Raw genomic sequence first — 26,981 nt, forward strand, 5'->3', positions numbered from 1 at the left:
GGTTGAGGCTTCTCAACGACTTTCCGTTGCACCACCTCACCTCACCTCGTCTTGCCTCGCGTCTCTGTCCCTTGTAGATTACTACTCCCAAGCCTAAACGTCGACACCCGATACTTGAATTCTACCTTCAAATCTCTTTACATGGAACCCACCAACAGTTCGAGGCCTTCGTTGCCTCCGTCCCACATCTCCGTCTCAAGCACCGTGTCGCCAGTATCCTCTCAACCAGAAGACACCATGTCTCGACATTCGACTTCTTCAGGCCCTCCGTCACCTTTACTCCAGCAGCCTAGTCAACCCATGGGAAACCTTGACCTCCAAGGCGTATCCTCAAATGCCATTTCCTCTCCGGCGCACAACACAGACCACCTCGCAGAAGATGAAAAGACCAGCAGCCGCACGTCCCGTTTTGTCGGCAACATGCTTGTCTCTCGTATAGGCCGCGCCTCCTGGCAGAGTCTAGAGTCCACTGCCCGCCTCCCCTTCTACCTCTCGCCCTGGGGCGACAACCATCCCTTCACCCTGCCCAACCTACGGAAGCGCGACCTCGCCCTCGCAGGCGTCGCACACTTCGGGCTCGACGCGCTGGGCGCCAGCGCAGTCACCGTTGTCGAGAGCGCTATGGCACACGCCGTGTCCGCTACTGTCGAGCAGACGGCCGACGAGGGGCTCTCGAAAGTGACGGGCAAGATGAGCAAGGGCCATTTGGTCCAGCGCCGGGTCGGTATGAACAGCCTGACGCTGCGAATCAGGCACAAGCTGATCGGCGAGGCCGCCGAGCTGGTCTTCCAGGGCGTGCGAGACACGGATGACCGCATGGCGTGCGCCAAGGGGTGGTTCTGTCCCTACTTGTACGCCTCGGGCCGCGAGCCTGAGATCGCACGAGCCAAGGATTTTGCCATGGCCCAGCTCTTGACACCGAGGCTGGCGGCGGATGCGAGCATTGCGCCGACGCTGCTCTCGTCATTGGTGGAATCGGACACGCCTGTTGTGTCGCCTTTCGGGTGCTCGTGGGAGGATGCGTCGTTCAAACCTGGCTTCTCGTTTCCCAAGTTCAAGAGGATGGCCATCTTCTTGACGGGCATCTCACCGTACCGTTACATCACTACGCAGTCAGCGTGGTCCCACTCGAGAATACCGAATGAGGCGCGCATTACTTTTCACTTGTTCACGCATGTGCCGGCCATCGTGCTGCCGGTTAGGGACCAGTCGCCGATCATGGCGTGGAGTCCGTGGACGGTAGCGCAGATGTTGGAGAAGAAGTCTCGTTATGACATTCGAAAGCATGTGGGCGAGCTGCTCGACTTTATCGGCACAGTCATCGACGAAGACGCGGCACAGAGCAGTCTCGGATCTTCTGAACATGGATGGCGCGACATCATGGAGGGTTGTCTACATTCCATGCTTAGCGCTGTCCTCAATGTTCCAGATGCCATCCGTGAAACTGCCAAAGAGTGCTGTGAGCTGGAAAGGACAGGTGTCGTCGCTTTCAGATATTAGTCCTCAGGTAGTATCGTCATCTTCAACTAATAAACCCTCAACCGTGCTTTGAGATACCCGTGTATCACTTGAAGAAATTGCTTGCAAATGCACCTGAGGCATTTCCCGTGAACATATGCGAATCGTTCCTGGCTTCTTGGGTCCCAACGCTGACCGCAAGTGCATCGCCGTGAAAATCAACGTTTCCCGTGAGCATCTTCGCTCTATCAAAAGCACGCGCGTATTTTCCTGTTGTTCCTGCGTGTCTGCTTGCTTCCCTGACGGCAGGCTCGTACACTTCCAAGCGCGCTTTAAGCATTTTATCCTGCTCTTTCAACGCATCAAGTAAGTCGTTCACGTCCTCATTGACAGCTCTCGGAGCAGACACTGATAATGCCTCCATAGATAGCTCCAAGCCGCGTATCTGACTACTGATGTCGCTGAGGGAGGAGGCGTAGGTCGAAGCAAAAGTATCGAGGGCATCACGGGTCTGATTCGCGGTTCGCCTGCAATGCAGTACGATGTCAGCTCACCGTCGAGTCATCCTTTTTCATGCCAAAGAAGCCCCTCACAGATTGGCAAACCCCAAGGCATCACTCAGGGTCCGCTGGCATTGCGCCAAATTCTCTTTGAGGAGGCGGATCTCGCTGTCATTGAAGTTGAGCCGAAGCCGATCCCGCCAGGCCATGTGATTCTCGTCAGAGTGTGAGGTGAGCTCAGAAACTCTCTTCGTAAATTTGTTACAGATGTCCCTGCAGTAGAGCATCACAGGCTCCAGCGCCCTCAGATTGGCCAGCTGGTCCGGCGAGAGAGCCGCGTCTTCACGGTTAACGAGATCTTCTTCGAAGGGTTTGATCACTTTCTGGAATGCATCGAGCGACGTTTCGAGATCCTTTAGTTTGCTCGGCGCGCGCTTGATTCCCTTGATCGTGTCGTTGAGGGTTTTACAGCTGTCGAATGTGAGACGAGTGATGCCAATCACACTTGCTGTGATACTAAGAGGCTCGATCGGCATAGTTCCAAGTTGTTGGCCCCTTGGATGTTTTATAGCTTCCCAAAGTCTTCTCTAGTCTAATGGTACAAACAGACTTTGATACTATAGATAAAGTGCTGTCTGCCAGGCCTGGACCGCTTCCAAGATTGTCAAGCCATTTTACTATGGTGCCATGCGTGATGTGGCTCGCTGCAAGATGACATGCTTTAAAGGTTTATTCGGTCTCCAAATACCCATTCAGCTTTCAAACACCGTTATAATGAGCGAGCTATAGCACGCAGGTGTGGTAGAGCCAATCGCATGGTTGAATAATCCATCAAATGGCTACGCAGAGCCTTATTGAACCCAAACAGGCACACTATTGAAGCTTCACTGCAACCCCTTCCTTCCTTCCAAGAAATTCTAGTATGTAAGCACCTCTTCATTGGCCATGTCCCGTAAGTCACGCGCATGTATCTGCAGAGAGGGGGCATAGCATCAGGCTAAGGTGCCTACCTTCTAACTGATCACTCGTGGGCAGCGGAGGCCGTCTCGCTACACCCTTCTCATCACCTCCATAGTCATACCAGAGAGGTATCTACCGTCTTCGTCTGCGGGGTGGGAGGGGCGGGACCCAGCCTCGAAAGACTACGAACACGCCGTTGATGGACTGTCGAAAGTCCCTGGTGTACCAGCCGATTATACCAATATACGCATGCAATCCTCTACTGGTTGCACAACCAGCATGGAGAACTGTTCTTCGAGAAAGCAGCAACGAAACGTCGACAACCCGGGTCCCTCTACTTTCAACACTCAGCGGTATGCGACGCGAGCACGACTGGATCCCGAAGCACCACAAGTTCACGTCGACCGCGCAGAAGCATACGGCAATGCTCGGACACTGAATGGGCATGTCCACGGCCACGTGGTCCACGGAGACGTCAGTTATCACAATTGCTAGCAACTCCCGAGGCCCCATGCGAACGATGGAGTCCCCGCCGCCAGCAATCTCATGAAACAAACAACAGACAATTCAAACGGACTGTCCCCGCAGGAAAAGGAGAATCGCGATAAGCTGATCGAGCTTCTGCATTTCCCGCAACTGGATGTCCGCCTTAATACCCTGAAGCCTGCACAGCGGAGGACGTACGAATGGTTGGCACAACGACAAGACTATATTCGATGGATGGATTCCGATTCTGAACATCTCGAGGAGAGTGATGGCTTCTTCTGGATCCGGGGAAATCCGGGAACTGGGAAATCGATTGCCATGAAGTTTCTGTACCGAAAGTTGGAAAGTACGATCAAGAGACGTCAAATCGAGGATACGTTGATCATATCCTTTTTCTTCAACGCTCGCGGCAGCAACTTGGAGAAATCGACTCTGGGCCTCTATCGTTCCCTTCTATACACGGTGTTTTCCTTGGATCCAAGTTTGAAAGAGACTTTCAACCACTACCGAAGCAACAGTTATGATGGTATTCTTCAACAAGGGGAATGGACAAATGAACATGAGCAAATGCTCCTGGAAATATTTGAGGAAGCACTAGGCCTGCTTGGTAACAAAGGGCATCGTCTATATTGCTACATGGATGCCCTGGATGAATGTCCTGAAAGGGAAGTTAGAGAGATGATCTCAAACTTTGAAGACCTCATCGGCAGGACGGAGACTCAGAACTTCCGTGTCTGCTTTTCAAGCCGACACTACCCTCAGATCCGTATAAGAACAAGGTTAGTAAATCACGCATTTGTAGTCAAGGATCACTGCTGATAAATTCTACAGCCTTACCGTCACGCTTGAGAGGGAGCACAGCCATGAGAACGACATCAAGACTTTCATCGATCAGAGGTTGGAGTTGGCTGATGATATCGACCAAGATACTGTGGCCAAATTGGAGGCTGATATACTGGCCAAGTCGAGTGGAATCTTTCTCTGGGTCAACTTGGTTGTTTACGAGCTAAACGAGGTGAACCGGAGCGGCGGCACCATCGACGAGGTATGGGGCCGCCTGAGAGAGATACCCAAAGCAGCCAAGGAGACGGAGCCACCCAACGGAGCCAAGCCCCTCTACACACTCTTCCGAGACATCATCAAGAGAAACAACAAAAGTGTCCCGGAGCTCGTTCGACTAGTCCAGCTTGTTTACTGTGCGACACGACCATTATCTCCCAGAGAACTCTATGTTGCTCTGCAACAAACCCACCACCATCCCTTCAATTCTCAGCAGGTCACATACAATGTCTTGAAGAAGCGGATTCTGGATGCATCGAAAGGCCTTGCGGAAATCACAAAGTCCGAAGAGCCAACCGTACAATTCATTCACGAAACTGTGCGAGAGTTTCTCGAGGATGGAGGATTGAAGGCCGTGTCTAACGAGTTGGTCGACGTTCATGGGCACGAGATGATCAAGACAAGCTGCATGCACCAAATCTGTGCGCCAATGGAAGAACATCTCCCATTGCTTACGGCCTATCGTGAGATATTGAACAGTAATAAAGGCTATCGCGCCTCCAAGAACATCGCCGAAGATGACCGAAAAGTATTTCTGCAGCAGAGCCGAGAGAAGTTCCCCTTTTTGAAGTACGCGGTGGAGAACGTCTTGTTCCATGCGAACCAGTCCAAGGCATTAGGAAACAACCAAGCCAGCTTTCTTGAATCCTGTGCCGCCTCACCCTGGGTTGCTTTGCACAACCTATTCAAGTATCGAACAAGCAGCTTCTACTCAGCCAATACTCCGATACTATACATTCTCTCTCGTTACGGATGCGATCACTTGATCGATGAGCCAACAGTTTCGAAAGCAGAATACGCTCGTGAATGGCCAATGGAGGAGTTTTCATCACCTTTCGTTTGTGCCATGTACAACAACCATCCGGATACGGCACGGGCTTTGGCCGGCCTAGGTCCCAAGAAGGATTATCGAAACAGCACAGGTCTCTCATGGGCAAACTATGAGCCATCAGAACCCTTGTGCCTGTCAATTCTAAGAATGGGAGACTAGCAACTACTAGAAAAAGTGATCAAAGATGGACATTGCAACGATCGGGGTATTCACTGGTCAATTTTCCAGTGGGCGCCATTACAGACGGTTGACGTACTTGTGGGGTACTTGAAGGTCCCTACATTTCCTCAGCTGGCTTCGAGTGGCAGCCCCGATGCCGAAAAAGCACACCAACAGTATGATGCAATACGCTTCACTCGTCACGCTTTAACTCTGGATCCCAGCCTGTTGACGAAAAAGTTCTGGTATTCAGGATACAGAGCTCAAACGGAGTCGATGCTGGACTATGCCATAGTCAGAGGGTTTCCATTGCTGGTGAAGCTTTTTTTGGACTGTTCTGCTTTCAGCCAAGCCTCTCTTGATCACTATCTCCATCGAGCAGCAGCGAGAGGAAGAACAGAAATGATCGGAGATGCGCTACGTCGAGGTGCGGATATAAATTCTCGGGATGTATTGGGAACAAGGAGGCCTCTATATCACTGACTCTCGAATCGCAACAGCTGCATAGCAGGCCAGTCTATTCTGGAGATATATGAAAGAGGAAAGATGAAGAGAGAAGAGGGTAGAGGAGAGAAGGCTAGCTAGCGGTAGCTATATGTGTGAGGCCCTAATAGTAGTCCGCTTATGTAAGATAAGTGGGGACGCATCTGAGGTTCCATCAGGATGAGAGTGGGAGAACTGGATCCATCGAGAAGGATCAAGAGATTTCAGAACTGAGAACCACAATGGGTGAACTGCACTGGCAGTGGGATGTCACTCGAGAAAAACAAATTCCCTGAGACTCTTCATCAATATTGGAGCCGATCCCAACACAATGGTGCAGTGTACAGACGCGCTCTGTAACGAGAGCAAGCATCAGTTACCACTCATCGGCGCTGTTGTAGCAGAAAGATGATTCAGGGAGATCAATGTCTTGGTCTCCCCCGGGGGCTGCGACTTGAATGCCCGCGACAGTTGCGGACGGACCCCTTTAGCGTAGTGCTTTGTCTGTCTACATGAGAAACGTGCAACATACATTCGCTCTGGGTTCGAGGCTCTTCTACGAGACCAAAACACGGATCTCAATTCGAGGGACAATTCCGGCTGCACCATCTTAGAACATCTCATCTTAAACGCACTTTCTATGGAAAGAGAAGCGTGGGATCTCGTTCAGGAGTTCTTGGGATCCGAACGACTTGACCCGAACCTAGAGACTAGCACTGGGCAGCCACCGCTAGAGCGGATCATCTCACTATACGATACAATGGCCAATGGAGCTTCGCGATTGCAAGGGAGTACGGATATCTGACGAGGACTATTCCCAAGCTCACCGACCACCCAGCGAAAGACAGTGGCGGCAATGGTCCTCTGATCATCTGGTTACGGTGACGAGAACACTTCTGGCAACGGGCCGGGTCGATCGCTCTCTACAGAAACAGTGCTTGTCAAGAGCTCCACCAGCGCTTGAGAACTTGATACGTGAGTCCCTGAACGAGGGCCTGAAGAGAATTTTGCGCGCGCACCTTGCCTCGTCACCCTTGGCAGGTGCAGAATCAAGCTTCTTCTATGCATCACGTTCGCGAAGTTAACCATGCAAGGTAAGTATGCAACCAGCTTCAGAAGCAGCTATTTCATTTATCTCTCACCACTGCATGAAAACCATCTCTTGAACTCCTTATTCGCCTCATCTAATAATAATAATAAGCTTATGTAGTTGGACCAGTATACGACACATCCAGCAAAACAGCTGCATCCCGGTACACCCTCACCCAAAAACCTTCATCGCCTCCAAAAACGCTCCCATCTCCGCCGCAACCTCCTCCTCATTCGTCTCCAGCGCAAAATGCCCAGCATCCAACCACCTCACCACCAGCCTCTCCGCAGGCACATCCCGCGCAAACGCCTCCGCCCCGGCCGGCACAAAGATCTCATCATTGCGCCCCCAGACCGCCAGCACCGGCACGCCCGACTCCCGCAGGTACCGCTGGAACGCCGGGTACATCTCGACGTTGGTGCGGTAGTCATAGAACAAGTCAAGCTGAGCCTCGGCACCGCTGGCGCCGCTGCCCGCGTCAAGCAGCGCCTGGTCGAGCGTCCAGGCCTCGGGCGGCAGCTGGGCCGGGTTCGGGTGGCCGTCGACGTACTGGGCGCGCGTGGCGGGCAGCGTGAGGGCGGCGCGCAGGGCCTCGCGGTCGGCCGTGGAGCCGGACGCCCAGTACCTCTGCAGTGGGGCCCAGAAGACCTTGCCCAGTCCCTCGGCATAGGCGTTGCCGTTCTGCGTGACGAGGGCGGCGACGAGGTCTGGGCGGCGCAGAGCCAGGCGCAGGCCTGCTGGGGCGCCGTAGTCGAAGATGTAGACGGCGAGGCGCTGGAGGCCTAGGGTGTCGACAAAGGCCTCGACGGTGGTGGCGAGGCTGGCAAAGGTGTAGGTGTAGCTGCGCTCGCGGGGCACGCGCGTGAAGCCGAAGCCTGGGAGGTCTGGGGCGATGACGCGGTAGCCGCGGGCGGCGAGGAGGGGGATGAGGTTGCGGAACATGTGGCTGCTGGAGGGGAAGCCGTGCAGGAGGAGAATGGTGGGCGTGGTGGGCAGTGAGGGGCCCGCGTGACGGTAGAAGATGTCTACGCCGTCTGCAGTGATGGTGGAGATCTTTGTGGTGGCCATTGTGAGGGGAGTGGGTGTTTGGCGCTGTGTCGATGAGATTAGAGAGTAGGATATTTGATAATTGGTGTTCTGGCTGTGCAATGTTAGCTTGGGATGTCATATTGTTTCATTTCGTAGGACAGAAGAAGCTCGTGTTCATATATACTCGACATGAGGACTCGACACCATCGTCTCTCTGTGCTAACTGAAGAGAAATAAATGAGATAATCAGCATATAATTATTGGCTAAGCCAGAAAAGAGACTGTATCAGTAAGTGACACATCAGATTGTAATCACACAAGCCCTTTACAAGCCCATTGCATATCCGACGATGCAGGCAGAATAATCAAGTTTTCCGCATTGGTGTCTTGCGGGCACTGCGCCCTTCAAGCCTTCAAGGTGAATGAGTAAGCACAGGCGGAAAAGGGCAAAACGTGCAGCCCAACGCTAAAGTAAATAAAACATTGAGACTAATGCAAGGTCGACATTCTTTCAAGAGATGGCAAGCGCGCCCTGCGGGAACAAGCCCTGCGGCCCATCCGCCCCGCAGTGGAGTCCATTCCTGTTGACAAAACACACCTCACAAGTCACAAAATTCTATGACGTGAGTAGAAACATAGAAGATTTCCAGATTGTTCAGTCGAGATAATCAAGGTTAGTCAAGAAAAAAGATATCAAAATGAACACCACCCAGTCATCAGCCTGTCCTAGGTTTTCCCAGGGCGCAGACCGTGAACTTAAGACGCCGTGCCCAAGCCCCCCGTACCATTGATAATTAATACACAGGAGCTTTGCTGGACCTCCTTTCACCATATTCCAACACGCATAAAGTAAGATCAAATCATCGTGGGCAAATCTTTCCTCCTTCTCTGACAAAAGAAAAATAATTACTTCCGCCTCAGGCTGCCCAGGCGCCTCTTCAGCCCCTCGGCCAAGTTGCTTCCACTTCTGGGCCGCGACGTGCTGCTGCTGCTGGCGATGACGGCGCTCGCGCTCGAGCTCCTCTGACGCACCAGCGCGGGGTTTTTGCCGTCTCGCATCGGGCGCTGTGGCACCATCTCGTAGTCGCCGCGCCTCTCCCTGTCGCGGGTCGATCTCGACCGTCCAACATCGGCAGCCTCGAGCCTCTTGCGCTCGTTGTCAATAGTGAACCCGGGCTCGCCCTTGCCCTTGAGGTCGTTAGGGTTGTATTGCTGTGAGAGACAGTTAGCATCATGATGTGTGCATCGTCGGTCTCGAAGATGCCAAAGAAAAGGGACAAGCACGTACCAGATCAGGCCAGCGCTTGTAGGCGCCGCCGCCAGGGTTCATCTCTCTCATGAGGTCCTCGCCCTCCTCATAATCCATCTTCTGGCCGTTCAAGGCTCTCTCGCCTGGTGGGACGATTCCGACGCCGTCGAGTGGGCGGCCCTTGAGGATAGCATCCAGCTGCAGCTCACGGGGAGTGGCTTCCCAAGCGGCCTTGTTGCCCTCCTTGGTGGCGGCAAGCGGGGAGAGCTTCCGGTTCCTGTTAAAGGACGGCCTTGTGGCGTCATAGGGCCCGCCGTGGTGGTAGTGGCCGCCGAAGGATGTGTCGTCCAACCTGTCGATGGTGTCTGGGATGAAAATCTTTTGCTTAGGGCGGCGCGGGTGGCCGACTGATTTGCTGCGGCGGACCGAGTTCTCGTAGGGTGGTGGAGCCGATAGGACAGACATGTTGTCTTTTTATTCAAAAAGAGATGTGAAATGTAGGTTGAGATATGTTGTAGCTGTCAGAGGATGAGCCTTCTGGTTTGATGATGCGTAAAGGTAGTCGAGCACCAAAAGGTCGCGAGGTGACACAAAAAGGCTCAGTCAGGCAAAACGAAATAAGTCTGTCGTATGATGTCGAAAGCGGTGATGCTTGAGTTTTTGTCACAGTAACTGAGTGTGTTTGACTCGTCACGTAAATCGAGAAGGTTGATTTGGTGTTGCTAATTTGTAAGACACTACCTGCAGAGCAGAAACGAGGTCGACGTTGTAAAGATAGCGAGAAAGAAAGGGAACAGCATCGTCACCTGGGCGGCAAACCGTCTGGAGGGGCGGGATATAAAGGTAATTTGTCTAGCACAATGGTGGTGGTGGCATCGACGGTGGTGGTATGGCGTAAGTGGTCCAAGTCCTGTCTGGCAGGTCTGGATGGGCCAATTCCGGTGACGCAACAAATCGTTTGTGCTGTGGGCATACCCAGGTACCATGGTACTACGGTAGCATGGCACTATTCCATAACAAGGCGGTGCACGCTAGTAGTAGTACTATATGTGCCTCGCTCCTAACATCCGACTCAGCCGTGGTCTCCCGCGCTGCCAGGCCATACTACAAAGCCTCTTCCTAGCGCCCGACTCGAGCCTGAGCCATCCCTACAGATAGGAATCCCCTGGTTCCAACATTACGTCTTGGACACCACGTGCCTACGCGTCCTTCAGTGCGCCACAGAGAACGGCTGACAGGATAAGAGAGAAATACTTTGTAGATGGACGCGGGGTGGGCCTAGGAACCTTTGAGAAATGATGTTCTACGTCGTCAAGGAACGCAGGCGAGATACGAAACCGGAAAGAGGAAGCATGCTATCCCTGTTCGTTCACTGAGGCTGTACAGAACCTCGACTCGACAAAGGATGAACGCAGAATTCTTCTGTAGTGCTATGGTATCATGAGGACAACTAAAAAAAATACACACTAGCACTCTGTCCCGTGTCCACCGCATTCTCTCCAGTCTTCTGGTCCGACTCATTCTCCATGGCGGTGGACCAGCACAAAAACCACCTCCTGGAGCACCGAATGCTAGAGATAAATGCCTATCTGACCTTGACGAGGCTGAATCCACTCGGGCATCAACATATGCTGTGTACACCTCAGAACTGTACAATATTGAAGATCTTGGTGGGACCAATGACGGAGAGCCCCAGAACCAATTTCCAAAAAATTTGAAAGGTATCGTCGGACACTCGCAGAAAGCGTACTAAGCCAGCCCGCTTCCTGCCGTTGAACCCGTCGGGATGGCTGGGCCTGGGCCTAGGCCTATATCTGTGCCTTGTCTCTTTGGTGTCTTGTCAGACTCAGTAGGAAAGGCCCGACGTCATTCCGCCAGGAACTGACCCGGGCCTGTGGGATCAGCAACCCCAACACCTTCTTCAGGGTCCAGTGATCTGCACTGCGTATTACTAGGCTAGGACGTCATTAGGTAGTAGACAATTCCGTGTCTTTATTATTACCATGAAGTGTGTGCAGAGTGTTATTATCGCCTTGTGCGCGCAAAAACCTGAACACGTTGAACTCTTTAGACTGGACAGGAACGAGATGGGCCAGACCCTAGTATCGTGGCGGTACTGTGGTACGTACTAGGCACTACTTCGCCCTATGCAGCTCCAGGTCCTCCTTACCAGACCAGGCCACGAGGGCCCATAGTACAACGTTCACAGCCCCCTGTTCGCCAAGTGCTCCAGAGCTCTATGAGGAACCCTACCTTACTTTCATCCCAACCTCTTGGAATCATTTCCATGACAGGACCTTGGGATCAGCCCGCCAGTCCTCCTGCATGCGACTACGGGATACTAGATTCCTCGTCGCTTGCATCAACGGTTCGGATATGCAGCCACAGATGGGATGAACTGTGGACAAGATGGGCCTGGTCGATTGCTATGCATCGTCTTCCTCCTCCTCCTGCAGCAGCAATGACTCGGAACCCACAAACCACGACGATGTGCATCATCGCCCACCTACAAAGAAGAGGAAGACTTCACCAGGCCCAACGACGCCCAGCAACACCATCGCCAGCATAACAGCAGCAACAACAACAACGAAAGACACAAATCCATCACGAACAAGAGCAGGTGTTAAGCACTCGATCACCAAAGATGAGAACACCACCTCCCTCTCCCTGTCCTCCTCATCCTCATCCCCTCTCCCTCCCCTCCCACCATCCTTCCACAACCTTTACGCCACCACTGTCCGCCCCGCCGCTGCCGACCTCCCAAGCCTCCACCAAGGCCGCAAGCGCGTAATCCCACACGTCCCCGGCAACTGGCCCTCTCACCTCTACGCCGAGTGGCACCCCGATCCAATCCACCACGCTGCCCTCACCTCCCTGCTAGACGCCCTGACCACCACCACCACCAACAACAACAACGCCGGCCTGGAGCTCACCACCTTCCTCACCTCGGACCTCGGCGCCCCGCTGCCCCTGCACGTAAGCCTCTCTCGACCCTTTGTCTTGCGCACGAGCGAGAGGGAGCCATTTCTGGCTACTCTGGAGCGCGACATAGCGGCGAGCGGGGTACGGGCCTTTGTGCTTGTTCCCGATGGCCTGGCGTGGTTCCGCAGCGCGGAGGGCGGACGGAGCTTCCTTGTCTTGAGAGTCCGTTCGGCAACGACATCGGCTGAGACGGGACAGCGGCGTGGTGGTCGTGGTGGCGGCGACAGCGAGAGGAGAACGAAGAAGAATTACCAGCTGTCGACGCTGCTGGGCAAGTGTAATGACCTGGTCGCGGCGTACGGGCAGCCAAGGTTATATGCCCGGTCCGGGAACGATGATGACGACGGCACCACGGCAGCGTCAAGGGAGGGAGGCGGTGTGCAGGCTGTAGGTGGTGGTGAAGAAGATGATGCGGCGGGCTCGGTAGATGATGCCTTCCACGTCTCCATCGCGTGGTCCTTCGCCGTGCCTACGGCCGATATCCGTGAGCAGACAGCCGCCGTGTTTGCGCGGAAGGAGTTCCAAGAGGGGATCATGAGGGCCATCAGGATACCCGTCAACGGCGTCAAGGTCAAGATCGGGAACGTGGTCACAGACATCGCGCTGCCGGCAGCAACAGAGAGGAAGAGCAGCACCAGCGGAAAGGGATTGTTTGGGATATGAGGTGAACTAGGCCAGCTTCGTCCTCGAGATCAGAATCGGACCACGCTCTCCGTTAGAATATGTGCCCTTACTGGTATTCGCCATGTCCCCATTTATGACAAATGTACTCTCAACTTCTGGTTTTCTATGTTATGCCTGTATTGCTGAGGGGCCAGACCAAACTCCACAAAACCTGGCCGCGATCCAGTATGCCTTGAGCCATGAACGCCAAAACGATGCAGAAGAACAAAATCACTAGACTACAGCTCATCGCGAGGATTCCGCCACACGAGTTTCCACTCTCTCGGTTTGACGGGGAGACCAATGTAGCCCTTCCACAGACGGCTGATTTCCTGCGAGACGATCGTATATCTGTATTGTTTTTGGAGTGTCAGCGTTCTGTCTCAAGACGGCAGAAGGTCGGGTTCTCGAGAGGTGGTGGAATACTCACATCAGTCCGGGCATTTCAATCCAGCTCCTCCACACCGCCTTGAAGGCTACTATGACATTGTGCAATTCCTCATCCCATATCTCCTTGAGGCTGGGCTCCGGCCTGCTCGAGGGCTTCTCGTCCGGGATGACATGATGTGGCTTGCGCGCTCGATCTGACAGCTTGTTGATGGACTCGCCCTTCTTCAGAAGCTGCTCCTCCTGTCTCTCCTTCTCGGCCGCCATCTCCCTGAACCGCTGGATATTGTCCAGCGACGTGCTCAGCCGCGCGTACGTGTTGAACAGCGCGACCAGCTCCGTCCGCTTCAGGACGGGGATCTCGTTGCTGTCGTTATCAAACTCGAACAGCACCTTCAGCGCCGTGCCGTAGCCCGCCGTCTGCAGCTTGCCCCACAGCCGGCACTTGTCGCACCCCACGCAGTCCATGAGCCGGCTGACGTTGCGGAAACGGTTCTTGAAGTCCTCCTTCAGCGAAGGGCCCTCGCCGTTCTTGAACATCGGGCCCTCGTCAAAGATCTGCGGTACGCTGGCCGCGTTCTGTGTGACGGCCAGCACCTTGGCCTTGGTCGCAGCGTCCTGGTCCTGGTCACCCGTGCAGAATGTGTAGTCCTGCAGGTGTGGGCCAAGCTTGGCGATGGCGCGGGTCAGCAGGGCATAGTTGAAGTACAGGTTGCTGATGCGCTCCGGGTGCGTGTGCAGCCTGTGCATGTAACAGGGCAGGTTTGGCTGCCACTGGCCGGTCGTCTGGTTCATCCAGTCGTAGCACAGGTGCGTGCTGATGCTGGTGTGCATGCCAGAAACCACCCTGTAGAACACACGCTTCTCGATACACTCGTCCTCGGCCTCGAGGCCTGTGTGAGCCACAAAGGGCGTGTTGGGGCTCTGTTCGCGCGACTGCTCCAACATCTGCTGGCGACCGGCGGCCTCGATGACCTGCTTGAAGTCGAGAGCCGCGGCGCCCTGGTCCGGTGGGGTCTGGCCTAGCGCAGCATAGTGTGGGAATGAGCTCTTCTGGAAGCAGTTCTCCCGGTAGATGGCGTTCCAGACCTGCTGCGCGCCCTCGCCCGCGTATCCGGTGAACCGCTCGGGGTTCTGGAGCAGAGAGACGTAGTCGCCTTTTGCGGTGGAAGACTCGTCGTCAGGCACGCAGTAGTCCCGGTCGTCGCACTCGTCGTCATACTCGAAGACGCAGCTCTCGCCCACGTCCTCGCCCAGCTTTCCTTGTAACGGCCGCTCAGGCCGCTTCTTCTGTACGTCTCGTCCCGGGTGTTTCACCGTAGGACCCTCCAGTTTGCCCAGCTCGCTCGCCCGCCAAACCTCGGGGATGTCTTCCTCGTTATCTAGCGTCTGCACGGCACAGGCGATGTTGCCGCACATGCCATTCTCGTCGTTCCAGAAGGGACATCTCTTGTTGAAGAGGTTGAGCCTGTAGTGGGAGAAGAAGTCGGTCGACAGCGTCAGGTCCTCAACGGCGGGTTTGACCTTGCGGTTCAGGTCCTCGAGGGTGGAATAGGAGGCGCAGGCGTCGGATACTATGGCCTTTGGAGAAATCTGGTAGTAGTTTTGCGAAGTGTTAGAGATGACAAGTCGGTAAGAGAGAGACGGCGAGGCCGCTGTGAACAGCCAGCAGGCCTGCAGGAGAAGAAACGAGAGAATAGAAGCATACTGCGCAAGAGTCATCCTGGCCATCTTGGTTCTGGCACCGGGCTTGCGGTGACCAGAGAGCAAAGAGGGACAGGTAGAAGAGGTTGGCCGCGGACTTCATGATGTGCGGATTATTGTACACGTGCCGCCAGGTCAAGAGACAAAGTTGGCTCTGTGCAGCTGGCTCTGACAAATGTTTCGAGTATCGTTCCCTAGGAGGCTCTTCTGAAACCCTACTCGGGTCTCATGTCTGGCGGCCAACAGACCGTGAGTTAAAAACGGGGGGGTTGCTCCGAACGACGCAGGAAGAAGAAAAAAGTCGTTTTCCTTGGGGAAATTGAAAGCCCGAGAGTACAGTACTTCCTTGTGTCTAAGAGGAGGCAAATGTCCAAAGGCGAAGAAAAAGTAGTTGGAGGCTAAGTCCCGAAAGTTGCGTCGCTTGTCTCACAAATGCGTAGTTGAATAAAGTGGATAAGCTGATAAAGAGAGCGTGGTCTTTTTTAACCGCCGGTACAAAGATTGGCAGTGGTGGTGGGTGAAAATGTTCTCGTCAATGCAAGGAAAAAGACGGAGAGTGAGAGACGGCGTAGAAGATTTCTCTTTTCCTTTCTTGTTTTCGTCTTCTTCCATAAATCATTCGTCAATGGGGCGAGAAAAGGCCAAAGTGTAGGCCTCGAAAGGAAGTGCCAGGTGTCCTGATGAAGATGGAAGAAAGTCGAATGATTGTCATCAAGTAAAAGGCACCCTGACGGGCGACGCCGAAGTGCCTTGGCGCCGCCTGGAACGATCGACATCCTAGGTACAGTGGTACGTACTTACCCCCCATGGTAGGTGCAGATGTCATGTCCCCGGCACTAGTAGCATTACCATAGCCACAGTACGCAGTACCGTACCATAGTAGCACGGCAAGTGCTTCAGTACCCTACCACACCCACTACCTATTTCACTTAGTAAGTTCTGCAGCGCTTTGGTGCATGTTCGCCAATACCTCGATTCTGAATCTATTAAGGTTAAGTAGGGCTCCTGCTGTGGACTACAATACATTGCCCTCTTGTTATTTCCGCCCTTTACGGTTCTCGCTTCTCTTCGACTTCCTTATCTGCTAATTTCACGAGAGCCCATAGCTCTGGCGGATATACTTTTTGAAGCGCAAACCACGCTTCCTCAGAGGCTGCCTGACGTCGGAATTCCCGCTCCTCAAGAGTCCCAGCAAAGACGAACTCGCGCTCTTCGTCTTGTGAGTACTCGACAATGGGGCTGTTGTACATGGTCTTCCAGTCGTAGATGTCAAAATATAGGGACGTCGACGTGCGCTTCCGCATCTCATCTGACAGGAACTTCCCGACGGTAGGACACTTGCAGATGAAGGCTATATCGATGGGCATCTTCCCATGATTGTCCTTGCGTGCGATGTCGACCCCAGGCAGCCCTGCCAGGAACTCGACAATCTCCACACAGTCGATCGTCGCCGCCCAGTGTACGAGGTTACGGCCCTCGAAGTCTTTCTGGTTCGGATCCGCCCGCCGGCTCCTCAGCAAGGTCATCAGGGTGTCCTTGAACCCGGCGTCGGCGGCAGCTTGCGGTGCAGTCCTGCCCAGGCGATCCTGCAGCTTCATGCTCGCCCCGTGCCTCACCAACACCTCGCAGCTGGCTGTGTTTCCCAGCGTAGCGGCGATGTGCAGCGCGCTTTCTCCATGGTGATCAATGTGGTTGACGTTGGCATCTCCTCGTCGGAGACAGCGCTCGAGAAGGTCGGTCCAGTTATTGGCCGCCAGGTGGTGTAGGACTCCCTTGCCAGAGTGGTCCACCTGGAACTTGATATTCTGGTATTGGGAAGTCTCCAATAGCTTGCGGCACAGTTCCATGTCGCCATGTTTGGCCGCCAACACCAATGGACCCAAGTTTTCTCTGTCAGGTACCGGCATGGCATCAGACCGCTCGATGAGAGCATAGGCGACTTGTTTATGGTCCCAGTACGCCGCCAGGGCTAGGGGAGTCCGGCCTTGCACGTCAGTCAGATCCAGACGGGTGCCTGGTATCCGCAGAAGGGTTCTGACTGTGTCCAGCATCTGGTATGTGACAGCCAGATGGAGTGCCGTGGACCCGCTCTTGTCCTGCGCATTGATCTCTATTGTGCCCCCCTCGACTAATTCCGGAATCATGTCCGACGGAGCATGCGATACAAGATGGTGTATCGTAGCTCGGCCTCGCTCGTCCGGTGCGTTCGGGTCGAACAGCTTGTTGCGCAACAAAGCATGGTAGACATCCCAGTTACCCTCGAGGATGACTGAAGCAATGTTGGAACGAGGTGCTTCACGAGGCAGATTCGGATCCGCTCCCAGAGCCAACAGGAGCAGCACTGTCCTCTTCACATCGCCGTTACCGCGAAATTGTGGAGCGTCTTGATACAGGATCCGGCAGCAAGAATGGAGTGCACCGCCTTGGCGATCGCTTCTCAGCCACGTTTCGTTGATGTCGTACCCGTGTTGGACGAACTCCCGCAGTAGCGTCTCTCGGTGTGGCATAGCAACCTCTGATATGACAACCTGCAGAGGCGTCTCCCAAAAAGCCCACCGCTTCGAGAACTCGGGCAGGGTGTAGAGGCTTCCCGGCCCGCCAGCGTCTGCATATACAAGCCACAGATAATCTGTGTATGGAAGCGATAGAATATGACGCTTGTGAAAATCACCAGCGTATGATAGGAAAGGGTATCGGCTTGTCAAGTCTATGCGCTCGTGTTAGCCATACTTCTGTCGTCTAGATGCAAAACTTCTGCCTGCTATGTTCAATTTGAAACTTGCCTTCACGAGATGCTCCGTCAAAGGCATCATGCAGCATATCCTGCAGCTTGAGATATTTCAAGCAGGCACGAGTGATCATCCGTCCAGCTCTGGTCATATGGCTGGCTTTTTCCTTTGCCCACGACTCCAGAAGGTACTCTTTGAACGACAGATGGACAAATGTCACTGTATCGTCATCAAGTCGAGCTATCAGTTCAGGAATGTGTTTCTCTATGAGATCGCTCACGCTCCGGTCGATAGGAATGTCATCAGCGTTGCGAATCGGCGTGTCGGTCTGGGAAAACCCCAGAATTATTCCGATCTCAACAGTACTGAGCGGACGGGCTGCAGCTGCGAGGATAGCCAGTATGTCTCTGACTTGATCACGCACTGACGAGTCGATCTGGTAAATTATATCGTAAAAGTCAGACACCTTGTGTGGCGCAGAGCCGAACTTTCTCAACTTCCTCGTGATGGTGTCTTCATCCCATTCTGGAGAATTCCTGAAGTCTCCCCAAACCATGGCGGCGATCAGGAACGAGCCATCTGCTCTTTCACATAGCTCGTTGACAATCTCTATGCGCTTTTTCGAACTGGTCACTGTCGCAAATTCGGGTCTGTCTGCAGCAAATTGTTCAAGAGAGCCCTGCAGGAACCTCTTGATTCCTGGTCGCGTGTCAGACTTCACTATCCGTAGCTCGACGAGCCATGGAAAAGATCGGGGTTTGGGTCGGCTAGACACCAAAATCCGAACTCGGTGGGCTGGCGTAACGGTGTTGATGTAGCGGAGGGTATAATTCAGCATCTCGAGTATGTTGTTAGCTGTCGAGTCACCAAGCTCCTCGATCGCATCTATGATGATGAAGGTGTACTTCATTGTGTCCATGGCCAGAACTTCGCGCATTGCCTTCCATAATAGATCGGCTGCCAAGCTTATCTTCAGGCCCTGCAACGAGCGCTGCTCGAGGACGTTCTTGACGATTGCTTGTGATGCAGGATTTTTCTGGATGATTTGATGTAGAATTGATCGCGCCACGGCGTCTCGCGGATACGATGCCTCATCCCAGGAGGAACAGAAGAAGGTGACGACAAGATAGTCTTGAGTGATCTCGAGACTGTTGCCACCAGACAGAACGGTTTCTGCCACGTGTCGAGTGAGAACACTCTTACCAGATCCAGCTGGTGCAGTCAGAAGAAGCATTGATGATCTCGGTGACCTCGACCATGATTGGTACTTGGAATGCTCAAAGATCCAATTGCAAGTCTGGGGGTGGGGGCGTTGTGGACGAAGTGCTGCCACTTTATAATCGACGCAGAATAATTTGTCAAGAAGGGCCTGGCCACCCGAGGCAGGACCAAGTCGTGATGCTGTCTCTCAGTCAGTATGAAATCTTGTACTAGTGATCAGGTACTGTCGGCTGACCTTCTATTAATTGTTGAATGGTGGCCCACACCGGCTTGTATCTTTGCGTATGACGAGGCGAGACCTTGGCGATATCCCTGTGATCAGCATTGATGGGAATACTCCGCTCGTTTGGGAGCCCGAGAATGGCTGAAGGAGGATCGACAATCTGTATTATATGAACCAAAAGTGTGAGCATTGAATCTGCCACACGCGACCCAAGTCCCGCATCTTGTCTGTAATGGACTCACCAATGAAAATCCTGTGAGCGGTTTCTGTTCATAGAAAGAGACGATATTAATCTTTTTCAAAAGTTCCTTTGCGTCCCTGGAGATTTCTTCGAGTTCTTGAGATGATATCTCTAGTGTCTTGAGAAGCGACTTTCTTACACCCAAGCCCAAAGTCACGGCGTTGATGATGTTGGCCAGATGCTTAGCTTGTGTAGCACTTCTGGAACCCCGGTGGGGAGTACCCATGAAGACGACTCCAGAGATACTGTCCAAGATCCCCGGGTAGTCCTTGGCTTCTAGCGACGAAAGGACAATGGCCTGTTTGAAAACAATTCCCCCGAGGCTGTGGCAGACGAAAAATAAGGGTCTGGAGGTCTCGAGCGCATCACGACGTTCGATGCACAGGCGTGTCAAGAGGTCCTTTGCGAAATCATTGATGCCCATCAAAGAGTTGCTGAACACATAGGAGGAATCATAGCCATAGGTCATGACGCGAGCCTCGGGGATGTAGGACGGAAGGGAATCTCTAAGCCACAGGTGATGATGTTCGCTCTTATGGTCCGTCCATGTGTCGAACGCGGATCCACCCAGCCCGTGTATCGCAACAATGCTGTTAAGTACCTGGTCAACTCAGAGCCTTTGTGAACGCTCGAGGTCAGCCAACTCACTCGACGCTGCAGCTATCAGGGCGATAACGCTTTGGATGCAGCCGAAACAACCCATGCTTCTCGCCATTCTTGGGCGAGTTCTCATACTGACTCATTCTTTGTCGACTTTAAGGATGTTGGCCGACAACCGTAAGAGATGCCTGGCTCAAGCGGATTTTTGGTTTCTGGTTTTTTTTTTTTTTTGGGGGGGGGGGGGCGGTCAGGCCGAGTAGCTTAGGTCATGAGGAGGGGAGAGATCATGCGCGCTTACAGGCTGCTGTGATAACCCTTAAGTATTACACTGCTTTTATCGGCGAAGCCTCAGCTGAGCCTCATGCATGTGTGCGGCTGACTCTTGGCAGTTCGGGACGCTGATGGTCTAAATAGGCATAAGCTGCCAAGAAAACAAATGCATAAATATGGCATGGCTTGCCTTTTAGAAACATGTTGCCAACAAGAAATATTTAAATGGCTGCTAGACAAGTAGGACGGGGTTGAACTACGGTCGATTCCAATGTTCTCAACCAAGGGGCTTTCTCGTCTCTTCAAATTGAGTTTTGCAGGTGACTATATCGAACAAGAATCCCTTATGGGAAATATTCAAACTCCCCGAGTAGCTTGGAGCTGCTACAATAGTCATGTCTTCGAAAGAAACAAACATGAGTTGATATGTATGAATGACAAGTTAAATAGTGTGCAACACAAAATGTGCATTGACATGTTGCTGTGAAGCTGAGAGATTTGAGGTACAGCCAGTGTCTGGATGAAGATTTTGCTCTTTCCACAGCTGCTTAGGAGAACTTGAATACCTTCATCCTTGGTAGGAAAGTGTGGGGATGATTATGGCCACCCATCTTCCCATATTTTTAGGTGATGGAGACATTAACAGGACTCTATCTAGTGTTTGCAAATTGTATACTTTCTTGTTGGCGAGTCTTACAATTGATGATAGGGGCATGGAATCTTAGTGGTTGGCCACCTCGAGGGTGTCTAGGTTGCTATTACTTCGCGCAGTTCTCCCTTTTCTCTTTCTTTTTCTTCCTTTCTTAGCCATGTTACACCTCAACCATGGTCTATTGTATTATTCATGTGCTTAATTCTATGTATCACCAGTAGTATGTAACAGAGGGTGTTGGAGGGGGGGGGGTTTCGTGGTTTTTTCTTCCTCCTTCCAAAATCGTAAATATTGAGCGGACAAGCTTGTCCAACAAGGCCATAAGTTCTCTGGCGAAACTTGCTCCAATATCGAAATCTTTAAAGAGTCTATTCATTCGAATAACAAATGATGGTCTAGACATCGCCGAGAGCGTGAGCGTCATCAATCTCGAGCTATAGCGCAGTAACTCGCGGACGATTTCGTGTCACCATGTTCATCATCATCACGAAGCAATGACAAAAATGCAGCCAAACCAGCCTCAATGCCAAGGATAAATAAATGCATCCCGTGCACAATTAAGAGATTAGAGCACGCCCGTTCTGCATAACTTGTAGCTCGATCAGAACGGGCCGAGGCTCAGGTCCACCGTCTAGTCAAGTCATGATCCACCGTTCGACATTGACTAGTTGAGGCGTAGCCAAGGAAACACGCGCTCTTTTGCCATAGAGCTCTCGTCTCAAAAGTAATACCGACGCCTTCTCCGGATTTTTGTTGCATATAAGGGAAGCTCCACCACCAAGACGGTCGCGGTCCACTCCAACGTCACCAGTCTCCCTTCGTTTAGCAAGAAATTTTCTAAGAAACCCTCAGGCGTGAATGTTGGCTGTCGTTCTTCCATCCACAACTTCCCTCTTTTGCTCCTGGCGTCCATACACCTCTCACACTGTTACCTGTTTGCGTCCACGATGCCTTCCCAGCCGCGCATACTCATTGCCGGAGCCGGCATCGGCGGACTGAGCACTGCCCTGGCTCTACACGCCGCAGGCCACACAGACATCCACATCTTCGAAGCCTCCTCGACCCTCACGACCCTGGGTGTTGGTATCAACGTCCAACCCTCGGCAGTCCTCATCTTGCGGAACCTAGGACTGCTCCCGGCGCTGGAGAAGACGGGCGTGGCGACCCAGGAACTCAACTACTACAACCGGCACGGCGACAGCATCGTGAGCGAGCCGCGCGGAGAATATGCCGGCTACGCGGTCCCGCAGTTCAGCATTCACCGCGGGGAATTCCAGATGCTTCTTCTGGACGTGGTCAAGGAGCGGCTGGGCGCGGAAAGGGTGCACGTCGGTCACGCGCTGAGTACCTGGGAGCAGAAGGAGGATGGAGGAGACTCGATCACAGCGCACTTTGTCAGGCGCAGCAGCGGGCGGACGAATGGCGCAGTGAGGGCTGAGGCGGAGGAGGAGGAGGAGGAGGAGGCAAGACTGGAGTGCCCAAGCATGACGGGCGCCGTGCTCATCGCTGCGGATGGCATCAATAGCACGGCGCGGAAGGTGCTGTACGCGAACGAGGGGCCGCCACGCTTCTCAGGGCGGATCTTGTGGCGCGGGTGTACGGTGCGAGACGAGTATCTAACGGGAGCGTCGATGATCTGGGCGGGCCACGCGGACCAAAAGTTCATTGCCTACCCAATAGGCAGGCGCCCTGGGGACAAGTCGCTCGTGAACTGGATCGCTGAGCTTCGGGTCCGAAAGGAGGGCGACCCTGACCTGACGCCGCCTCCCACAGACTGGACGAGGCCCGTTGAGAAGAGCGTGTTCCAGGGACCGTTTGCAGGATGGACCTGTGGTGGCCTGAAGATGATGGAGGACCTGATCGAGCCTACCGAAAAGGTGTTCGAGTTCCCCATGTGCGATCGTGACCCAGTAGACAGGTGGACTTTTGGCCGCATGACGCTGCTTGGTGATGCGGCGCATGCCATGTACCCAATTGGCTCCAACGGCGCCACTCAGGCCATCATCGATGCCGAGACGCTGGCACTCTGCATCTCTGAGAGTCTCGAGGATCTGCCTGCGGCTCTGACAAAGTATGAGAAGACGAGGCTTCCGCCGACGGCCAAGATTGTGATGGCAAATCGGGCAAACGGCCCGGATCACGTCTTACAACTTGCGGAAGAGAGGGCCCCAGATGGATTCAAAAATGTCTATGATGTGATTCCCAAGGATGAGCTCGAGAGCATTGGTGCAACGTACAAAACCATTGCTGGTTTTGAGATGGATAACGTCAATAAAAAGGCAAAGGAGACAGAGGGGTTGGCCGCTAGATGGAGTTAATATCGATGGCACATAATCCTGTGAACTTGGTGCTCTCTGGCTCACAACAACAAGACGCTCGGCAGGCTCTTTGACGTATTGGTGGGAGGCAGGTGGTCCCTTTGAGTGCTGATTCTCATCAAGTGAGACGCTTCTGGACAATGCAGCACAGGTCGGAGGGACAAAGTGGTCTACGTATTAAATACCCATCTATGCAGGTCCATACTCTACTCCTCTTGCCTTTTCGGTCTGCATCGGCTCTCTGCCGGGTTCTAGCCGGATACCAGGCATGGCGTGCTCGTCGGAGCACAATTGCTCAGCCCACCCACCGCCCCCGCGACACGACCCTGGGGATAGTTAGCACTTGATCACTACCGTGCTTTTCGCCTCGCCTTTCGTAAACAGAAGCAATCCACAAGTCCGTTTTGAAGACTCTTGGGTTTTGGTTGTGCAATGACTATGATCACCCGTCCCGCCTTCCCAGCCCCGCAGAGCGACTTGAAGACTGTTGTCGAGAGTCGGAACCGCGAGTGGCACTTCCACATTTACTTCCTGCTTCAGTCGCCCACGGAGAAGGCCGCAGCCTTGGCTATTCGTGATGCTGTCTTGAGGCTTCGCCGTGATGGTCAGTCTTGACATACGAGTCTCGCAAAAAGAATGGATGGCCCTTAATGAGGATAGCCTAGTTGGCTGATCATTTCTCTCAGGTGCATTTGTTGCCGTCCCGCTACAGACGGTCAATGAGTATCCAAGAGGACCACACCCAGCAGGAAGCTATGAGAGTAAGTGATCAGAACTCAACCGGACTGTAAAAACACTTTGTATGACCTTTCGAACTGGTGGCTAAAAAAGCATAAATACAGTTTGGGTGCCGGACTCATCGTTCAGCGACGTCTTTTTCTATCTAGCGTCCAACAGGGGTAATCTCAGGTACGTTTTTGTCATTTACCTAGAGCTGGGCCCAACAAATGTTGCTACAGGAGTCCATGGTGGCTCTCAAGTTTTCATTCACAAGCTGGAGCAAAGAACAGTCGCCGTTGGTAACACTTAGAGATGAGAGTTCTGTCATCTGATCTTGCATCCAGTGTTCTGGTACACCCTCTGACAGCAGACCAACGCCGCGACCACGAGTTCCGCCACGGCTGGATGGGCACCCCTTGGCCTCTTTTCCTGGACAGCCTGCCGAGCGACGGTGATATTCCCCTCCAATATCCCGAGCTAAGCCTCGGGTGGTCCACAGAGCCGGACAAGGAGATCTCGCTTGACGAGAGGCGCAAGAGAGGCGCTGAAGTGGAGGCGCTGCTAGCTGACGATCCGGAGGCTGCTCCTGCGCCTGACAACTAGGTGCTATCGTGCAGCGCTTCATTAGCAGGACGTGGTTCGAAGCGGTTTGAACGTGTTGTAGTATGTACTGATGAATTGACGGTTGAAGTGTCTCTGTGGCTCACAGTAATGTGGTGGGGAAAGTCAAGAGTTGATATGGAGTTACGGAATGCCATCTACGCAAAACGCCATTCCCAGCAAGCCCAGCAATTTACCTGATATTCCCATTTAATTTGACCCCTGGCAGGTAGCCAAGGTCCCGTGGCATAGAACCTACCCCGTGTAATCCATATGAAATACATTCCGGAGCGTCGGCCAACCGCTTGCGCCAATTTTCGCCATTCTTGGTCCGCCGACTTGATCAGGATTGCCGTCCAGATCCAGTAGTACTTGTGTCGAAAGATGTTGGACAGACCTACACCAGAAACCTCAAGAAGAGCAGACCCGAATATAGTGCACCGCCCAGTAGAGACTCCTGTCTCTCCATCCCAGAAAACCTTGATTTCCGCCCTCTATCAGTCCAATCACTCCAATCCGCGGTCGAGTCGATAATCGCAAGACAGAAAGGTCAGAGTTTACGCCAATGGTGGCTGCCTTAAACGATTGCTGCTGATGTCGTTGACCAAAGATGGTGGGTTGATGTTGATGTGAATTGTGAGTTCATCAGGGCATGGGACCCTGACGAGGCCGTCGCTATGCAGTCGTAGAATGCAGGAAAACACGAAAGATATACAAATGGTGTCAGAATCGCAGCCCGCTAGATGCATGCTGCTGTTCATTGGGCAGGGGGTTGGTAGTTGAGTGGACGCCTGGAATCTTGGTGAGCTTGTCTTGTGCATAAGACGGGAACAAAGGAGTCGGGCGGTACGTACTTGAAAAGCAGAATGTGCGGTTCAGGTTCATGAACTTCGTAGTGCTCCCAACCAAGACTCTGACAGTGATCATTAGCAACCCGTCCAATGTTCTCGGCGCGTGCCCCACTATTCTAGGTGATTATATCGCGTTGGACGCGTTCGTACCTGGGTGATGCCCATTGACCGCCACTCGTCCTCCCATAGCAGTTTCAGAGTGCCTTTGGACGAGTCGAAGTATTCCTTGGGTATGACCTTGAGCATGGCTTTGGGCAACTGGACGTGTCGGTATTCGAACTCGTTGTCGGAGTAACTGCGCAAGAGGATATGTGAGTAACGAGTGCGGGGTGTAGGCGCATCGGGGGATCGAGTAATCTACCACGCGACATACCGAGAAGAGTAGTGAATGGCATCGAGAAACTCCTCGAGACGGGCGCGCTCGCTATCGGTCAGGGCGCGAGGCTTCGCGTTGCGACGCGACGTGTCGATACCCATCTCGTAGCCTGGCGAAGACATTATGAGTCGGCAGTCTGGTTTGTTGCTCTGCAAATGCGCTCGCGTCTGTCTGAAACGGAACAGGAGTCCTGTGTGTCCTGTTTAAACAAAGAGACAATTAATTTTCTTCTGTGGCGTAGAACCAAAGGGCCAGGGTCAAGGCTGACGAAATATCAGAAAAAGAAAGTAAAGGCCTGTGGTTGGTGGTGGTGGACGTCGGTGTGATGACGAGGGCAGGCTTGGGTCGAGAATTGTTTACGACAACAAATAAAGTTGGGTTGAGCACAGGCAGGGGGACGGAACTTGCAGTGACCTCTACTGTCGAGCAGAAGAGGTGGGGTTAAGACTAGCCCTTTTCTCTACAGGCGGGTTTTTTTTTTAATCTTCCTTTGGGGGCGGCGGGGATGGTTCGGCGGGGGTGATTTGTATGCAATTGAACCTTCACCAGGCTCTTCGAACTGAGTAAACCAGCTGATCTATGACTTTCTACATTGTGTGGATGTCTCGGGCGCTTCTTCAGATATCAAGTTATAGCCAACTATTATTGAGAAGGTCAAGCCCAGTTCTCTTGTCAATTGATGCGATCCGACAACTCGATTACACTACAATAGTGCAGAGCAGGTGGGCGCAAGGCTGCTGGGCCAAGCCCGAACTTGGTGACCCCTGGGCAACGAATCGATCTCACTGCAAACCAGTGACAGCACCCTGCTAGGCCGTCACTGCTGCACCTCCACCCACCACTGCTCACTGCAGTATTCCCGCGATTCGGCTCCCCAACCGCAAAGTCCAAAAGTCGCGTCGCATTATTCGCACCACCGTCAGGTCAGGACCACAAACACGAGGCTTCACCTGTTTCTAAACCTGCGGCCCGTGCAATTTGACAGCTGGCCAGCCGGATCACTGCGCAGATCTCGACAGCCTGCCTGTCTACCGACCATGGATCACAAGCGCAAGGCCAGCTCCTCCTCGAGGGGAGGGGGGCCCGTCGTAGATGGTGACAATCCTCCTGCAAAGAGGAGAAAGCTGCCGTCGGTAAGT

At 53.3% G+C, this 26,981-nt stretch overlaps 11 protein-coding genes across 11 annotated transcripts; 5 read left to right on the forward strand and 6 right to left on the reverse strand.

Annotated features, from left to right (window-relative positions):
• Positions 1 to 237: 237 nt before the first annotated feature.
• On the forward strand, positions 238 to 1,500 carry M406DRAFT_70796 (uncharacterized protein; the record flags this gene model as incomplete). Its single annotated transcript, XM_040925372.1, has 1 exon — positions 238 to 1,500. The coding sequence occupies one exon, from the start codon at positions 238 to 240 to the stop codon at positions 1,498 to 1,500; it is 1,263 nt and encodes a 420-aa protein (XP_040775640.1).
• Positions 1,501 to 2,047: 547 nt separating this feature from the next.
• Positions 2,048 to 2,494, reverse strand: M406DRAFT_331005 (uncharacterized protein; the record flags this gene model as incomplete). The annotated part of the gene is made up of 1 exon (XM_040920587.1): positions 2,048 to 2,494. One exon carries the CDS (start codon positions 2,492 to 2,494, stop codon positions 2,048 to 2,050), a length of 447 nt encoding a protein of 148 aa, XP_040775641.1.
• Positions 2,495 to 3,197: 703 nt separating this feature from the next.
• Positions 3,198 to 5,454, forward strand: M406DRAFT_107184 (uncharacterized protein; the record flags this gene model as incomplete). Its single annotated transcript, XM_040915226.1, has 3 exons — positions 3,198 to 3,392; positions 3,507 to 4,183; positions 4,236 to 5,454. 3 exons carry the CDS (start codon positions 3,198 to 3,200, stop codon positions 5,452 to 5,454), a joined length of 2,091 nt encoding a protein of 696 aa, XP_040775642.1.
• A 1,579-nt stretch (positions 5,455 to 7,033) lies between these two features.
• M406DRAFT_356622 (alpha/beta-hydrolase) lies at positions 7,034 to 8,399 on the reverse strand. Its single transcript, XM_040923492.1, has one exon. The coding sequence runs from the start codon at positions 8,093 to 8,095 to the stop codon at positions 7,199 to 7,201; it is 897 nt and encodes a 298-aa protein (XP_040775643.1). The 5' UTR covers positions 8,096 to 8,399; the 3' UTR covers positions 7,034 to 7,198.
• Positions 8,400 to 8,681: 282 nt separating this feature from the next.
• M406DRAFT_356623 (uncharacterized protein) lies at positions 8,682 to 10,009 on the reverse strand. Its single transcript, XM_040923493.1, has 2 exons — positions 9,345 to 10,009; positions 8,682 to 9,268 (listed from the first exon to the last, which is right to left on the reverse strand). The coding sequence occupies exons 1-2, from the start codon at positions 9,768 to 9,770 to the stop codon at positions 8,963 to 8,965; spliced, it is 732 nt and encodes a 243-aa protein (XP_040775644.1). The 5' UTR covers positions 9,771 to 10,009; the 3' UTR covers positions 8,682 to 8,962.
• A 1,981-nt stretch (positions 10,010 to 11,990) lies between these two features.
• On the forward strand, positions 11,991 to 12,893 carry M406DRAFT_27966 (uncharacterized protein; the record flags this gene model as incomplete). The annotated part of the gene is made up of 2 exons (XM_040918390.1): positions 11,991 to 12,449; positions 12,519 to 12,893. Coding segments are annotated over 2 exons (834 nt in total), but the record flags the coding sequence as incomplete, so codon positions are not given.
• Positions 12,894 to 13,189: 296 nt separating this feature from the next.
• On the reverse strand, positions 13,190 to 15,629 carry M406DRAFT_346654 (endoplasmic oxidoreductin; the record flags this gene model as incomplete). Its single annotated transcript, XM_040922213.1, has 3 exons — positions 15,046 to 15,629; positions 13,381 to 14,930; positions 13,190 to 13,301 (listed from the first exon to the last, which is right to left on the reverse strand). Exons 1-3 carry the CDS (start codon positions 15,142 to 15,144, stop codon positions 13,190 to 13,192), a joined length of 1,761 nt encoding a protein of 586 aa, XP_040775646.1. The 5' UTR covers positions 15,145 to 15,629.
• Positions 15,630 to 15,966: 337 nt separating this feature from the next.
• M406DRAFT_340237 (ankyrin) lies at positions 15,967 to 20,198 on the reverse strand (the record flags this gene model as incomplete). Its single annotated transcript, XM_040921537.1, has 7 exons — positions 15,967 to 16,024; positions 16,095 to 17,748; positions 17,825 to 18,787; positions 19,227 to 19,374; positions 19,457 to 19,564; positions 19,688 to 20,045; positions 20,104 to 20,198. The coding sequence occupies 7 exons, from the start codon at positions 20,196 to 20,198 to the stop codon at positions 15,967 to 15,969; spliced, it is 3,384 nt and encodes a 1,127-aa protein (XP_040775647.1).
• A 1,726-nt stretch (positions 20,199 to 21,924) lies between these two features.
• On the forward strand, positions 21,925 to 23,295 carry M406DRAFT_62207 (uncharacterized protein; the record flags this gene model as incomplete). The annotated part of the gene is made up of 2 exons (XM_040924764.1): positions 21,925 to 22,404; positions 22,453 to 23,295. 2 exons carry the CDS (start codon positions 21,925 to 21,927, stop codon positions 23,293 to 23,295), a joined length of 1,323 nt encoding a protein of 440 aa, XP_040775648.1.
• A 438-nt stretch (positions 23,296 to 23,733) lies between these two features.
• On the forward strand, positions 23,734 to 24,618 carry M406DRAFT_259609 (uncharacterized protein; the record flags this gene model as incomplete). Its single annotated transcript, XM_040917307.1, has 4 exons — positions 23,734 to 23,899; positions 23,982 to 24,056; positions 24,138 to 24,204; positions 24,360 to 24,618. The coding sequence occupies 4 exons, from the start codon at positions 23,734 to 23,736 to the stop codon at positions 24,616 to 24,618; spliced, it is 567 nt and encodes a 188-aa protein (XP_040775649.1).
• A 57-nt stretch (positions 24,619 to 24,675) lies between these two features.
• Positions 24,676 to 25,943, reverse strand: M406DRAFT_291831 (uncharacterized protein; the record flags this gene model as incomplete). The annotated part of the gene is made up of 4 exons (XM_040918993.1): positions 24,676 to 25,406; positions 25,470 to 25,528; positions 25,617 to 25,761; positions 25,840 to 25,943. 4 exons carry the CDS (start codon positions 25,941 to 25,943, stop codon positions 25,373 to 25,375), a joined length of 342 nt encoding a protein of 113 aa, XP_040775650.1. The 3' UTR covers positions 24,676 to 25,372.
• Positions 25,944 to 26,981: the final 1,038 nt, after the last annotated feature.

This window comes from Cryphonectria parasitica (assembly GCF_011745365.1).
Source record: "Cryphonectria parasitica EP155 unplaced genomic scaffold M406scaffold_5, whole genome shotgun sequence".
Classification (NCBI taxonomy): Eukaryota; Fungi; Ascomycota; class Sordariomycetes; order Diaporthales; family Cryphonectriaceae; genus Cryphonectria; species Cryphonectria parasitica.